The 16586-nt window shown below is 43.4% G+C and overlaps 1 protein-coding gene across 3 annotated transcripts; it reads right to left on the reverse strand.

Moving 5' to 3' along the window:
• Window positions 1-11255: 11255 nt before the first annotated feature.
• socs9 (suppressor of cytokine signaling 9) lies at window positions 11256-14303 on the reverse strand. Of its 3 annotated transcripts, XM_019874389.1 has the most exons (3): window positions 14147-14303; window positions 12530-12878; window positions 11256-12409 (listed from the first exon to the last, which is right to left on the reverse strand). In XM_019874389.1, the coding sequence occupies exons 2-3, from the start codon at window positions 12870-12872 to the stop codon at window positions 11397-11399; spliced, it is 1356 nt and encodes a 451-aa protein (XP_019729948.1). In that variant the 5' UTR covers window positions 12873-12878; window positions 14147-14303; the 3' UTR covers window positions 11256-11396. The 3 variants fall into 3 exon arrangements, with proteins under 3 accessions (XP_019729948.1, XP_019729947.1, XP_019729946.1); XM_019874388.1 differs by having other exon boundaries at window positions 11256-12897; window positions 14147-14302; XM_019874387.1 differs by having other exon boundaries at window positions 11256-12878; window positions 14147-14301.
• Between the last annotated feature and the right edge of the window lie 2283 nt (window positions 14304-16586).

A 16586-nucleotide genomic window follows, 5' to 3' on the forward strand; every position in this document is an offset into this window, starting at 1 on the left:
TATCAAATATATAGATCTCGATCTTAAATCCGTAAACAGATAACGGGATTGGGAGAAATGAGTCAAATATATTAGTCTAACAATGTTTTGACCCAAGGGATGCAAAATGGCTATCAAATGATGGATCTCCAAAATCCAATTCAAAGTTTGCGGACGGAAAAATTAAAAGCGTTAAAACGTAATCTCATCAGGCCAAGTTTGTGTCACGCTTCGTAAAGTTGTCCAATAGATGTAATCGGTTTGTCCGATTGTCATCGCTTACAAGCTCGCGGTGCCGTTTCCGGACGGGACCATACTCGTTTCAACGCACTGTCGTTTCCGAATAAATAGTTTGGGTTTTAATTGGGAGCAGTAAGTGCAGGCGCGGCACTGCGGGTAGTCTCCGCTCTGGCTTAACGTCGGTGCCTCAAGCTGCGTTTTGTCACCCTTTTGTGTACAGCTTACACACACAGACACACAAACACAACAAGTAACACAATTACAGAGATGCTGAAATAATACACGATGTCTACTTCCCTGCTGTCAATCAGAGGACTATTCAGCACAGCGCTTTAAATTGGCGCCACGTTGGCCATTGAAGTCTGAATAACCTCACATTCAGCCTGCTGACGACGAGAAAAGAGGCACGCTGTGTTTCTTAACAATGCAGCATGTATCTTATTGGCGACAATTTCTCATTTAATCAGCGTGGATTCTTTTCACATGCATAGCGAATCCACACATTCATGAAATAATGGTGGTGATGGGGGGGAAATGTTCCAGAATAGAATTTATCGCAAAACATTAAACGTACACATAATGTCTTAAGGGGGTAAAAATCTAATGATTGGGTAGAATTGATCGTTAATTAATTTGTGGCTTTTGCGCATGAATAGGCAACATTTTTGCAGAGCAGGAAATGTCGACAAGCGCGGCCTGGAAGAGATCTGGAGAGAAATGAGAGTCTGCGGTTCAAACTGAAGTTAAACGTGAGCGATGACTAAACGGGCCTGAAGAATTTCAACGCACTTTACGCACTTAGTGAGTTCGTCGTCAACGGACACATTTTCAGCTGTTAGAAAACTACAGTGGCTCGTTTGCTTTCAAACTTAGCAAACGTGAGTGCGTCCTCGTGCTGGTCAACGGAGACTTACATATTGCTCCCCTCTCTCTCTTCTACATGGATATTTTTCTGTATCAATTTTTTCATGTACTGTATTCTTCTTCTCATTTGGTACAGCAATGAAAGCGGCATGGAAATAACGTTGAGTAGTAAGTAGGACATGTATTGTGTTTGGTGAATGGGAGCCACAGTGTAGTGTCGCCCGCATACATGAGACGAAAGAAACCGGGACTTCAAAACTGCTCGACAAAAAACTGTGTGCGCTGTAATTCTCCACCAATGGGGTATTTTGACAAAAGCATGGACAGGTTTTAAGTGTGAAAAACAATGTATACTCCTTTCATGATTATTTTAGCTTTTTGAACTCTGTTTAATTGCCCGGCGAGAACCCCAATGGACTCCACGCCAAGATGCTATGTAGCATCAGCATTAAGCTAGCTCACTTTAAAGCTGAGCTAAAGCGATCGTTGTAAATACACATGAAATTCTCTCTTTTATTTAGTTGACAGCAAATTGCAATTGGGAGCGGCAATAAACAGCTTGAATTATTCCACTCCCGCCCCCCAAGAATTTTTTACTAAGTGCAGCAACCGAACTGCATCTTGTTGTGAAATAAAATGAGGGACTGCCCCATACAGCGCTCGTTTCTCTGGTGCGAGCTGTCACAGCAAAAACAAACAAGCAAAAAAAAAAATGTTAAGGTAAAGAACTAAACTATTTCATCTGTGTGTGTGTGTGTCTTTTTCCAAAGCTGTGGCGTCAAAGCCAAGAAGTAACTTGAGCCCTTGCCGCACACCAAGTCATCACCGGCCAATTCGATTCTAAGCGAAGGCCCACCCCTAATAAATGGCCATCTTTTTACATTCATCTGTCGTTCATTCAGTGCCTGCATGACAGCATCCTGTAACACCTGAGCGGAGCTTTACAGTCCACTTGCGTTCATTGTGCTGTTGCTTGATAATTCCGCTGTTACTACAACTTTATTTTCCTTCGAAGAGCTGTCGTGGCCAAGATTTATTGGGATTGAGGCTGATTTGCGGCGAGCAAAGCATCTAATCACACACGGGTACAGTATATCTCGTCAGTCTCTTAAAAGTCCCAACCCACACAGCTAGTTCAATATACCGTAAATCCCAGCCTGGCCTTGTACAAGCATATATGCAGAGGTGTAACCACACCCACTAAGCTGTACGCGCCCCAAGGTCCTCCTGAAACGACACTTTGCAAGCAGTTGTGCTAATAACAAATCTGCCGGCTTTATAACAGATACAGCCATGTATCTATCGCATTAGATCTCTCCCTCACTGCACAGCTGACCAGCACGACAATAGACATCGACAGCATGTGTAAAGGTGATGTTTACAATGTTTTTTCTTTCTTCCCTGAGACGAAAGGGATACCATCGGCAAAGCTTGTCAAGTGGATTTGTTATGACAAGGCAGATAGTGATGGATTCAAACTTCAGTTAGTCAGACAAGAGGATTTTTTTTTAACACGTTTGCACAAAAATAGATGTATACAATTAAAGGCCTTCCTCCGAACCAATGCTATATACAAAATTGGCAAGCTGTACAGCTATGAGGTGCAGAGACTGTTGACATTACTCTCCAGTCCCATAGCCAATCAGGATGCAGAACACAATGTGCTGTTAAAAAAAACAACAACAACAACAAAATAAAACAAAACAAAAAAAATCTTTGAAACAGCAAAGCCGTGTGAATGCTGTGCACTAACATGACCTCCCTCCTCATACATTTTGTCACAATTGCTGCTTCCATTCCAAGTCAAAATTCTCTCCTCAAAATGCAACTCAAGACCTCAAGACAGTTACTGCTTGCTCAGTGTTGACAAGACTTCCAAAACCAGTGGAAAAGCTCAAAAATCCTCATTCGACAGCAATATCATCAAATGACAGAAATGTAATCGATTGCAGTCTTCGGTTCCACGATAAGAGCATCAAGCGGCCATTCATTCACACTCTTCACTCAGTGTTCACAGCGGGTCAGCGGCGGCAAAGGGCAAAGCAATTGTCAGCTTAAATGGAGACATTAGTCAGGCTCTATTTTATACATCAGCAGGGAGCAACAATGAGCAAAACAACAAGAATCCAGAAAAACTTATCAGGGCTGGGTCAAATGGAGTCAATTGTCATTAGCTTTAGCTTCATCGAACAAAGCGTAGGTCCCAAACATCCCTTTTTTTTTTTTACCCTCTCAGCTTCATTCTGGATTTTTGATGTTTTAATGAACGCAGATTTCCTTACCTTTTGTTGTTGCCTGCTGGTCCTCCTTCCATGATGTCAACCATCGTGAGGCCTCGCTGCTCGATGAGCAACACCTGGATCTTCCTTAGCCCCGCCCTATTCTTTCTCTGATTGGCTAGTCAGCTTCCTCTCAGTTGCCATTGCAGCACACCTGTGATTGCTCTTTGTGATGAGTTGAACACAGTTTTTCCTCAGTCGCTTTGATACATTTCCCAAAGCAGAATTGAATGCCGCAAATCCACTTGACCGATTTTCAGATCATTGTGTCACTTGTGCACATCAAAAAAAGCAGTTCGTCATTCCTTGGCGCATCCATGCAAAAAGATTATAGACGATGTATGTCATCATATGTTAGATCAACCAGTTTCTTGAAATAGCTCATCGCAAGTGAAGATAATTGTTGTGATGTGGATGGAAATTGGTGGCCCAGAGGAAGGGAGAAGACTACTGTAGTTCCTACAACAGCGCATGTACAATTTTCCCTCTGGAGATTGTTTCATGTTCACATCTCACCATTTTTGATTTGTTTTCTTTTCTTTGTGCTATCCAGCGCTGTGTTTTCCTTTCTGGATTACAATCGGGTGGTTTGCCACAAACATTACAGTGCACGCAGGAAAACAGTGGCAATCTTTGTACCCCCAAACTCATCACGTTTCAACATTGCATCATCAAAGAGAGGCAGCCATTTTTCAACACTTCTAGATTGACCAGTAATTTATAAAAAAATGTGTGTGTGTGTGTGTGTGTGTGTGTGTGTGTGTGTGTGTGTGTATGTGCGCGCGTGCGGCGCGCGCGCACACACACACACACACACACACATGCGCGCGCGCACGCACGCACTTGGCCAAGGCCTTCCTCCGAACCAATGCTATATACAAAATTGGCAAGCTGTACAGCTATGAGGTGCAGAGACTGTTGACATTACTCTCCAGTCCCATAGCCAATCAGGATGCAGAACACAATGTGCTGTTAAAAAAAACAACAACAACAACAAAATAAAACAAAACAAAAAAAATCTTTGAAACAGCAAAGCCGTGTGAATGCTGTGCACTAACATGACCTCCCTCCTCATACATTTTGTCACAATTGCTGCTTCCATTCCAAGTCAAAATTCTCTCCTCAAAATGCAACTCAAGACCTCAAGACAGTTACTGCTTGCTCAGTGTTGACAAGACTTCCAAAACCAGTGGAAAAGCTCAAAAATCCTCATTCGACAGCAATATCATCAAATGACAGAAATGTAATCGATTGCAGTCTTCGGTTCCACGATAAGAGCATCAAGCGGCCATTCATTCACACTCTTCACTCAGTGTTCACAGCGGGTCAGCGGCGGCAAAGGGCAAAGCAATTGTCAGCTTAAATGGAGACATTAGTCAGGCTCTATTTTATACATCAGCAGGGAGCAACAATGAGCAAAACAACAAGAATCCAGAAAAACTTATCAGGGCTGGGTCAAATGGAGTCAATTGTCATTAGCTTTAGCTTCATCGAACAAAGCGTAGGTCCCAAACATCCCTTTTTTTTTTTTACCCTCTCAGCTTCATTCTGGATTTTTGATGTTTTAATGAACGCAGATTTCCTTACCTTTTGTTGTTGCCTGCTGGTCCTCCTTCCATGATGTCAACCATCGTGAGGCCTCGCTGCTCGATGAGCAACACCTGGATCTTCCTTAGCCCCGCCCTATTCTTTCTCTGATTGGCTAGTCAGCTTCCTCTCAGTTGCCATTGCAGCACACCTGTGATTGCTCTTTGTGATGAGTTGAACACAGTTTTTCCTCAGTCGCTTTGATACATTTCCCAAAGCAGAATTGAATGCCGCAAATCCACTTGACCGATTTTCAGATCATTGTGTCACTTGTGCACATCAAAAAAAGCAGTTCGTCATTCCTTGGCGCATCCATGCAAAAAGATTATAGACGATGTATGTCATCATATGTTAGATCAACCAGTTTCTTGAAATAGCTCATCGCAAGTGAAGATAATTGTTGTGATGTGGATGGAAATTGGTGGCCCAGAGGAAGGGAGAAGACTACTGTAGTTCCTACAACAGCGCATGTACAATTTTCCCTCTGGAGATTGTTTCATGTTCACATCTCACCATTTTTGATTTGTTTTCTTTTCTTTGTGCTATCCAGCGCTGTGTTTTCCTTTCTGGATTACAATCGGGTGGTTTGCCACAAACATTACAGTGCACGCAGGAAAACAGTGGCAATCTTTGTACCCCCAAACTCATCACGTTTCAACATTGCATCATCAAAGAGAGGCAGCCATTTTTCAACACTTCTAGATTGACCAGTAATTTATAAAAAAATGTGTGTGTGTGTGTGTGTGTGTGTGTGTGTGTGTGTGTGTGTGTATATATATATATATATATATATATATATATATACATATATATTACCCACAGGTATGCACTGAGTCACAGTTATAATTTGGAAGTTTGCTAAATTTTGATGTAGGTTTCAGTTCTGATGGCACTGACATGTTGAGTGACACAAATATTTACTTTTGAGCCAAGTACGAAGGAGAACCACGGTGTTTTGCTGTTCGTTCGAATTGTTCTGAGGAATACACATAATGTTTTGCAAATAATTCTAATTTGAGATATCTACCAATGCGACGAGGAAACTAAGTTCTCTGTCATATTTTTATTTTTGGTCATTTTCAAGAAGATATTTTTTTTACCTGTGGTTTCTGTCATAGTACTAATTTTAAGATGTTTTAAAGCCAATCTATTGCACCTCTTCAAATGTAATATAATATTTCAAACAACACCAATAAGAACAGGGGATAGAAATACCCTACTCAATACAGGAATAAGATTTGTTTTTTTTTTTTGTTTGCTTTGAATCCTGTCATTTTTGGAGTTTATATTTCCAGAAAAATAGTTAATATGGTTTGGTAAGAGCATGTTTTTGTTCAGAGTCCACGAGCTTCCCCACTTCATGGCTTTTTTTTTCTTCATATTTGTGTGTCTTATCTTATTTCTAATCAACAAAAAATCGAAGTGGATGCTGGTCATAATTTAAATTGCTTTTCAAAACAAAAAAAAAAAAAACCCAATGCTTATGTATATTGTAATTACATCTGTAGCTTTCATTACGGCACAAGTAGAGCGAATAGGAAGCCACTGCTTTTTATTTGTGGCAAGGTGGTTGATTTTTGTCAGACAGACAGAGACAGACAGACAGACAGACAGACAGACAGAAATTGTAAATAGCAGGATTGGATAACTTTTTAAACTCAAGCATCGGCTTACCAGATGCCACCGATGCTCTCAGAATTCAGAGGTCTGGTCCGAATAGTATTAGTACTTCATGTAGTGATCGCGTTTATTTCCTCAACTAGAGAAATAAGACATTTTTCAGGGCTATGCCTTTAATTTTTTTAGGAATGCTTTTTTTAGACTGGTAATCGATTGTGGTAATTTTCTCACATTTTTTGTTTGTTTGTTTGTTTTTCAATTCCTGACGCCTGTGGCCCCGTTTAGCAGAGGTGAAAGCTGCTATTAAAGGACCACTGTTCTCAAAACAAACAACTCTTATCTATAATTATATCCGTAGCGCCCATTACGGCAAACGTATTATGATACATTACAAGTACAGCGATAGGATCATTTACAAAGCTTCATACGGGAAGCCGTCGATGGCACATCCCGGCTGTTTCCATTAAGCAGCGGGTAATGATTTTATGGACTCAGCTGTCGGAAAAGCGTCACTATCTATCTATCTATCTATCTATCTATCTATCTATCTATCTATCTATCTATCTGTCTATCTATCTTCCTGTGTTTGTCTGTCTGTGTGTCTGTTCGTTGATCTGGGAATAAATCAACCTGTTTTTGAGAAGAAGCGCGCTGTTTGAACGGTTTGACGAAAATAGACAGGTATGCTCCTATTCATTTTCAAAAGGGAGAAATTCAGCGTGTCTAATTTGCTGTCCAAAAAAAAAAAAAAAAAAAAAAAACGAACTGGGGAGGAAACTCTTTTATCTGCAGTGTTTCCACTGTCACAGAAATGTTGGCCTGCTCGGTGGGCGGATCAGAGGAAAACATGTCTAGACATAATCATCTTTGCAGGAAGTGGGAATCAGTATCATACACCCTCACCTGAATTAATGGCCTACATACACTGCATGCTGCGGAAACTGAGTTCACACACTACATCAATGGAATTTGTGCGGCAAAACAATGTTGGGGCACAAATACCCTGAAGGGCTTATTATTACTTTTCTATAATCCTCTTCCAACTCCAATATTATAAATATATATAAATCACACAGGCAACCCAATACAAAATGTACAGCTGTCTTGCAGCAAATGCTGCTTTATATATATATACATTCACACACACACACACACACACACACACACACACACACACACACACACACACACACACACACACACACACACACAGCGCCATCAGCACCCACAATCACACCGAGGAACTATTAAGAGTATTCCATTAACCTGCCATGAATGTTTTGGAATGTGGGAAGAAACCAAAGTACCTGGAGAAAATGCACGTAGGCACGGGGGAGAACATGCAAACTCCACACAGTAAGGTAGGAGCCGGAATCCTCTGCACTGCGAGGCGAACGTGCTAACCAGTCAACCAGCTCATCAAGCTCTGCATAAGCCAGATATCGATCCTGTTCAATTCAATCAGGTGTGTTGCAACGGAGAGCGATGGAAAACATGCAGGACCGGAGTTTGACACCTATGAACCACTTATTGAGGGGGAAACAGCACCATCTGGTGGATCTGGTGTGTTGCTGGACTGCAGCCCATGCCCCTCAAGCGTAGTCATAACTGATGAATCGGGGTCTCCACAAAAAGCCCAAACAAACCTATTGAAGTTGGACCAGTGCCAGCCTGGATCCGTTTGCAGCATTTGTTCGACCCGCAGATCCGCCGGGCGACTTGGCGGTTTGTTTATCCCCAGGTGTTGTGAACATTCCAAGTTTATTCTCCACCCCTTTGATGCTCAGATGTGGGGATTAAACTCAAGAAGGACAATCTCTTCCCCCACTAGTGAGAAAGAGAGAGAGAGAGAGAGAGAGAGAGAGAGAGAGAGAGAGAGAGAGAGAGAGAGAGAGAGAGAGAAGAATGAGAGGTTTCAACACACAGACAATGTGGAGCCAATCAGCTTGGGTCTCTCATTGAGCGCTGCTGTCCCCTCTGGGCCCACTGATCCAGGAAGAAATGCCTCTTTCTTCCCTCAGGGGTTCTAATACCTGCATGATGAGTGCCACACTGTTGCCAGCTGCAGCAGGCACACACATACAGCCCAACATGGAGCAAGGCTCCATACAGTCCCCTGCTGTGCTCACTGCAATTTCGCAGCTGCACAAAAAATAAAAAAATGTGATATCGTACATGACGTGTGAGGCAGAGCCTATCTCAACAAATGGAACACCATCATATAGAGAGGGCCACAGCTGTCACCCCGATCCTGAAAAAAAGAAACGGTCTCAGACCCCAATGATAACAATAATCTCTGTACAATTACCAATCTACCATTTATTTTGAAAATTCTCCCCAAAATAGTTGCAACCTTACCCCACTCCTGCCTCTCACATAAATAACGGCCTTTTTGAGCCTCTCCTGTCCAATTTCTGCCCCCTCCTTAAAACCGAAAGAGCTCAGAGAAATCCTCAATGATCTCCTCATCCCAGCTGACTCTGGTTCACTCTCCACCCTCATCTCCTTGACCTGAGTGCGGCCTTTGACGCCATCTCACACATCGCCCACACCGCCTTTGGCCGGTTCCATTCCTACCTCATAGACCGCACTCCGGTTAAAGTCCTTTTCATCCTTCTCCACAGTCACTTCAGGTGTGCCCCAGGGCCCTGTCCTGGTGCCCCTTTTTTATCGTCCACCTCCTGCCCCTCAGTGCTATTTTCTGTAAATTTAATACTCTCTTTCATTGCTTTGCGGGTGACACCCAGTTTTACATATCTGTAAACCAAATGTCTGACTTCTACTCTCTTACCTTACCCCCCGTTTATGAGACATTAAATCCGGGTCCACATCTAATTTCATGAAATTAAACAGCAATCAATCTTATATTCTCATCAGTGCACCAAATCTAATTTAGCATAAATTGACAGATTTTCCATCCCAGGAGGTCAACTCCCAAGTCTCCCTTCAGGTTAAGAGTCTGGGTGTGATCCTCTACACTCGATTCACATATCAATAACACAACAATAGTCTCCAGCTGTCCCTCGCCTCCTTTTGCACCTCTATCCTGGTCCACAGTCTTGTTACCTTCCATATTCTCTATTGCAACTCTCTCCTCTTTGGCCCCTCTCACAACCCCCTCTATCAGCTCCAAATGGTCCAGAACTCTGCTGCATGCCTCATTATCCAAACCCCTTCTTTCCATCGTGAGATAGATACTTGAGTGGGTGTGTGTGAAGCAATGGATATTTTAACACAAAAGTGCGGCAACACAAGACATACATAAGTACTCACTGTCGTATATTCTTTATCCTCTGCGAGGACCTGAGACGTGCTGAGTCTTCATGAGCTGAGCACTTGTCCTATACTGCCCCCAGGTGGCCAAGTGGGCACAGGGTACACCAGAAAGAGCAGCAAAATGGCCATTTAATTGACGCTGTTTGACAAAATCTGTTTCGTTTGATGTCATTACTGTACGTTTTTGCGAAGCGTAATATTATAGAGTACACTTTTTTTTTAATTTAATGTTTGTTTTGGGAGACTAGAACAGATTTCCATTCATAATTTTGTTGTTTGTTTTGGGAGACTAGAACAGATTTCCATTCATTACAATGGGGAAGATCTGAGAGATGAGTGGTTTGAGTGTGCGAAACTAGAATTGTATCTCAAGGCACCACTGTCCACAAGGCCCAAATTCTTTGACCTCTATGATTTGGGATCTGCATCATCACTTCAAAGCATGCCTGTTTCATCCCATCTAAACTACATCATCCTAGTGGTATGAAATAATGAAGCAATTTGATAAAGCAGTCGGGTGTTTTCTGGTGGTGACTCAGTGTGTGCATTTCTTCGGTCCTTTTTAGTTCAGGCATCCCCTTTTTAAGAACATTCAGGAGGTGTCAGCAGTATGGATATTGAAATGAGTGCTTCAGGCTGTATTGCAGCAAGCACAGCGCAAGCTTGTTGTTGAGAGAAACTAGGATGGAGTGGACTGGATCTTATTCAAAATATGCCAGTGAAGTTAACGCTCTAAGTAGAGAACTAGAGCTGAAACCTTCAAACTGATTCATCAATGGATTTCATTGTGAATGATGCCTCATTTACGTGTTAACCCATTTAATCCCACCGGTCACATTTGTGAAGGACAACAATGATTTAATTTACAGGGCTCTAAAATGTTTTATTACTGATTACTGAAAAGGGCTACCAATGACACCTGATTTTGACTTTTAAATGTCTGGGAAAAATTTGGGATTAAATGGGTTAATATTCATCATTACTTTTCTTTGCGGATTGGCTGGCACAAATCACAGGGTTCTATTGCCTTTGAAATGGGACTGAAAGATTTCGAAATATTAAGTGCAATTTTTTTTACCCTCAATATTACGAGTGCGATTTAACATGAAATTATTTTTTAAGGTCCTCTACCCATGTAATTTTATTAGGGGTTTCCCAATATCAAGAACGCAGAGAACTTTACAATTTAACTTAACACTAAGTCTTCCGAAGAATAATCTTTAAAAACGTTGTAGTAGAATATATCGGCGGTTTTAAAGGGTGTCACTTATATGGAGATTTTCGCCATTCGCGAGCCGGTCCGGGTCCACTCACTATAACTACTTTTTATGATCTTTTGTTTGTTCCTCCGGGAGATTTTTTTTGAATTTAATCATGCCATTATCTAATCAGCAGAGCTGCTCTCATCACAGATATAAATTCAGCAGGTTTATTGTAGCAGAAAGAACCAGTAGGTTTACATACTGTTGACAGTGTGTTTAGGATGTACACAGCAGGATATACAGTACAATAAATAAGTCCAGTTTGGCGAGGAGTTGTTGTCGTCAACGTTCATTCCCACCACGTGTCCAGCCTGTGGATGTGTACCCTCTGCTTGTAGTGATACTCTTTGAGGTGCTTCTTCAAGGCGTTGGGTACGGGCAGCGCGTTGATGCCGTCGTAGGTGGTGCAGCTGCTGACGACGGCGCGGCACAGCCTCTGCAGGCTGAAGGGCTGCGTGCGGTGCATGGGGAAGGACAGCAACGGCTCAAAGAACATGCACGAGCTGGGGTCCTTGTAGTGCTCCAACAAGGCCGTGACGGTGGGCGCGTGAAAGACGCTGGGGTCGCGCACGTCGAAGCTGAAGTTGTGGTTCCACTGGTCGACGCGGGCGTGCAGCGAGCGGCCGTAGCGGCGGAAGCTGACCGAGAACAGGTAGTCCTCCTGAGCAGAGTCGCGCAGAAGGAAGGTGCCCTCAGGCTTGCCCTCCAGGAGCCCCTCCGCCTCGTAGCGGTCCATGATGCCCCAGTAGCAAGGCAGGTTGGTGATCTGCAGCAGGTCGGGGACCAAACAGTGGATGTAGTCGATCTGAGTGTGAACAAGCGGGCCGGCGTGGGGAGGCGTGGCTCTCGCGGCCACTTCCGGGTCACAAGAAGAGGCGGAAGAGGAGGAAGAGGACGCCACCACCTCGTCGAGAGTGTCCAAACAGCTCTGCAGAAGGAGCTGGTGCTGCCGCTGGAGGTGAAGCTGCTTCTGCTCGGCTCCAGCCGCTTCGGTCACGCCATGGGCCAGCTTGGGCCCGCGGCGCCTGTGGAACGCCGGGCCGGCCTGGGACATCACCTCCAGGGTGTGGATCTCGGCGTTGGCCGGTGGCTCCACGCCGTGCTCGATGCTGATGCGCCGGCGCTCCCTCAGTCGGTCGTCCACGTCGTCCGCCGGGAAGGCCGAAAGCCCGGCGGCTGGGTCCATTGCCGTGTGCTGCTTTATGACATGCCACTTCTGAGCCAACTCCGACCCCGCCGCAAACGGGCAGCTGTCCAGCATCAACTCGCTCAAGTGGATCTTCCGCCTTGAGGCAGTGCAGCCTGCTGACAAGGACAACGCCTGAGGGAGTGACGGCACGCTCGCTGCGCTGTGAGTCTTCATGGGGAAGCACTGCCCCACCGCGTCTTGGATTTTTTGCCGGAGTGTGCGACTGCTGCTACCTTCGCCGGCTGACGACTCCGCACCCAACACCGGACCGGATGCCCCCTCTTCTGAGACTTCCTTATTATGACATCGGCAGCCCAATCTCTGGGAAAATGAGGAGCTGGCTCCGGCCTGGTCCCTGCTCTCCAGCTCTTTCAAAAAGTCCCCATACTCAAAGCCGTCGCTGACGGGCCGTTCGGCAGCCGGTTGGTGTGCGGCGAAATCCTTCCGCCTGCTGTGAGAAGCTTTGCGGCCGCCGCCAGTGTCTCGTCTCTCCTCCGACCGACTCAGTCGCACCTTGGGCTGCGCTCCCATCCTGCGCTCTTTTCTGCGAGCCCCCAACTCCTCTGGTAACGACATCGTGGACTAGGACGAGAAAAAAAGTCTGACATGGATCAGATTATTACTATTAGTAGTTATATGAATAGTTCTTTATTTGGTTATAGTGAAGACAATTTGGCTCATCTTCATGGAAGGGTTGAAACTTCTGAGCTTTCAAAGTTGGACTCTTTGTATGGGAATTGATACTGTATATGGGAATAAATTGTAGGGCTGAACAATTCTGAAAAACAATTTTTTTTTTCACCCCTTGAATATTGTAATTGCAATTTACAATACATAATGCAACATAATGCAGCCAACTCTGTAGTTTTATCATTTGTACTTTAAATGTTTCATGACACAATAACACTGTATAATTACATAAAATACATAATTACATAAAATACACACACACACACACACACACACACACACACACACACACACACGTCAATTTGAAATTAGATGAAAAGTTCAGTAGCAACTGGCTGGCAACCAGCTCAGGGTGTACCCCGCCTCCTACCCAAAGACAGCTGAGATGGGCTCAGCACGTCCTCGACCCTTGTGAGGATAAGCGGCTCGGATAACCGATGGATGGTTCAGCCAGAATAAATTAGAAATGAAATATTACATTTTTGGGGAGCACACAGTGGATTCGTGGTTTTGAACGTCTGCCTCACACGGTTCTGAGGTATCGAGTTTGGATCTGGGCTCAGGCCGTGGAGATGACATCACACATGCCCGCATGGCTTTTCTTCAGCTGCTCCGGCTTCCTCCCACATGACAAACTCATGCAAGTTAGGTGAGTTGAGCACTAAATTGTCCCTAAGTGTACTATTTGTTGGCTCTCGAACAATCCTGGGCATACCTGGTGTCTCCAGGTCAACTGGCTCCCCTAGACCCTGAACTACATCAGCGGTATATGAAATGGATGAATGTGCTACTTCCCAAGGTAAAAGTCCAACTTTGAATATTTCCAGAATTCAGAAAGTTTCCGCTTTTTCCCAACTTCACTGTCAACTGTGCAGATCAAGAAAGTCAGATACAAATCCTTTCAGAAGTAGGTGAGTTAAGCCATTTGAAACACTACGGTTCTTTACCAGTCATTAAATTGTTACTGTATAAACACAAACGAGGCTTACTTTTAGAGGTCGAAGCCAAAAATAACGCATTAGGTAAAAGAACAAAGCACATCTAAACTAAGGCTCGACTAGCCTTCTGTTCAGGAAGTTACGTGACTGTACGAGATAGTCTTATCGCCTGAAAAAAAAAACAATACAGTTGGATCATTTGAGCTAAGTATGGTAACATACCTTTGCTGGTTGTGTCGAATTCAGCACTGAAAGGACTTTGGCTTCATCTTGGGTAAATTAATAACGATACCAAAGGCGGTTCGCTGTCGCTTGCTAGATTACAAAAAACGGATGCCGTACAACCCGGAAGTACTTTCGATGACGCAGTCGGACTGAACGTTCCGAACACTGAACCGACAAATATATACATATATATAGATCGACATTAGATATATCGATCTAGATATACAGCTCTCTAGATAGATAAGATAGATAGATAGATAGATAGATAGATAGATAGATAGATAGATAGATAGAAAGAAAACCTTTGTCTCACAATGGAGAAATTCCCGATAGATCTATATATATTTATATCTGTCTATATATCTATCGATCTTTCTATATATATTTATATCTGTCTTATATATATATATATATATATATATATATATAATACCTGCATCTTGCACTAAATGAGAGAGAGAGAGAGAGAGATACACAATACACAAACGCACGCGCAAGCACACACACACACACACACACGCACACACGGGCGCGTCAATAATTTTGTGAAACTTAAAATTGTAATTTGGGTAAAATGTCATATAATTAAATGTGAAGTAAAATTTAATATTTACTACCAAGTGTGTTGATTTGAAATTACAGGCATTATGTGATGAGAATAAACTCATTGTAAAATAAAGTGAACAGGTGAATTTCTGTTAACTTTGTGATTCACTAGTTGAAATAACTTCCGTGTCTGCAACTATACCTCACTCATGTTTCCTCCCCTCAATGTTGTACTACATTTCAATAGGATGCAAGTACTCCTTAGTGAAATATTCTTCACACTTTAGAGGTCAAAGTCACAGCATGAAGATCCAAGTCAAAAGACACCGACCAAACCACTGATTCCGTTGCAAAAACTGAACCTCTTTATTTGGACTGCCATTGAGCCGACGGATGCTGCACTTCAGACCATTCACAAATAGGACTTACAGTTTAAAAAAAAACAAAAAAACAACAACATAACAAAAGCAAGCACGGGATGCACAGTATTTCAAAAAACATTAGAAAAAGTCTGGGAAGTCTTTAGAATTAAGTATAAATTGTGTTAAGACAAAACCAACAGCTCGGTTGCGTTAATCAATCAAGCTTGGCAGGGACATCGAAGATTTCAATGTGAATGTGAGCGCTAGTGCAGGGATGGGAGAACCGTTGTGGTCCTCTGAGGCCTTTCTTAATGCAAAAATATGTGCCGACTGATGTGTATCATTTACACAACTGAAGTTTTTCAGCTTTTGGGTGAAATTTCAGGATGAAGCTCAAATGCAGTATGACTTCATTCGACCCCTTCTAAACTTTTGAAATAGCCAACTGTTCATTGTCTGTCATTTCAATGCTTTTTGACAGATTGCTGTTCTCCAACAAGAAGCTGAACAGCAAACGTCACCCCCAAAACTAGACAAAATGAAAACAAGGGCGGCATGGTGGGCGACTGGTTAGCAAGTCCGCCTCACAGTAAAGAGGTGCCGGGTTTGATTCCGGCTCCAGCCTTCCTCTGTGGAGTTTGCATGTTCTCCCGATGCCGGCGTGGGTTTTCTCCGGGTACTACGGTTACCTCCCACATTCCAAAAACATGCACCGTAGGTTAATTGAACACTTTAAATTGTCCGTTGGTGTGAGTGTGTGCATGAATGGTTGTTCATCTATGCGTGCCCTGCGATTAAACAGTTCAGCGTGCACCGAGCCTACTTCCTGAAAACAGCTGGGACAGGCTCCAGCACCCCCAGGAGGATAAGTGGTTTAGAAAATGGATTGATGAATAAAACTAATAAATAAAGCACAAAAACACTGAGCAGTTATAAATCCATCCATCATCTCACTAGGGTCACGGGCATGTTGGAGCCTATCCCAGCTGTCTTTGGGCAGTAGGCGGGATACATGCTGAACTGGTTGCCAGTCAATCGGGCGTGCATAGACAAACAATAACACCTAGGGACAATTTACAGTGTTCCATTCACCTGTCATGCATGTTTTGGGAATGTGGGAGGACATCGGAGTACCCGAAGAAAAGCCACCCTGCACATCTGCAGTATATAGGCAAACGTACAGCCAGTTAGAAACCAATATTCAAAATGTTAGAGGTCAAATCAAGTAGACCTGTAAGTTTATAGTGCATTTTAGGTTCATCCTGAACTTTTTGTACATGTGTGTCATAAGCAATTGGCCACAGGTCCCCCTACCCCTGTTCTAGAAAAGAAACAAACAACTTGGAAGTGCATCACTGGAATGTAAACATGGAGTACTCCTTGGCCTTGTATTGTTGTGTAGTGTTTTACAGATTACTCATCAAGCATGGCTCAGAAAAGCATAGTCATGCCCTGTTGCAGCATCATTATTTCCGCACATCCACTGTACCGTACTCTACTGCAGTGCTTCGCTTCTGAAAAGCACAATC

This window comes from Hippocampus comes, unplaced genomic scaffold (assembly GCF_001891065.2).
Source record: "Hippocampus comes isolate QL1 unplaced genomic scaffold, H_comes_QL1_v1.1 scaffold125, whole genome shotgun sequence".
NCBI classification, from domain to species: domain Eukaryota; kingdom Metazoa; phylum Chordata; class Actinopteri; order Syngnathiformes; family Syngnathidae; genus Hippocampus; species Hippocampus comes.

Coding starts and splice junctions, on each gene's coding strand:
- socs9 (XM_019874388.1), bottom strand. CDS start 12,872: ATGTCGTTACCAGAGGAGTTGGGGGCTCGCAGAAAAGAGCGCAGGATG.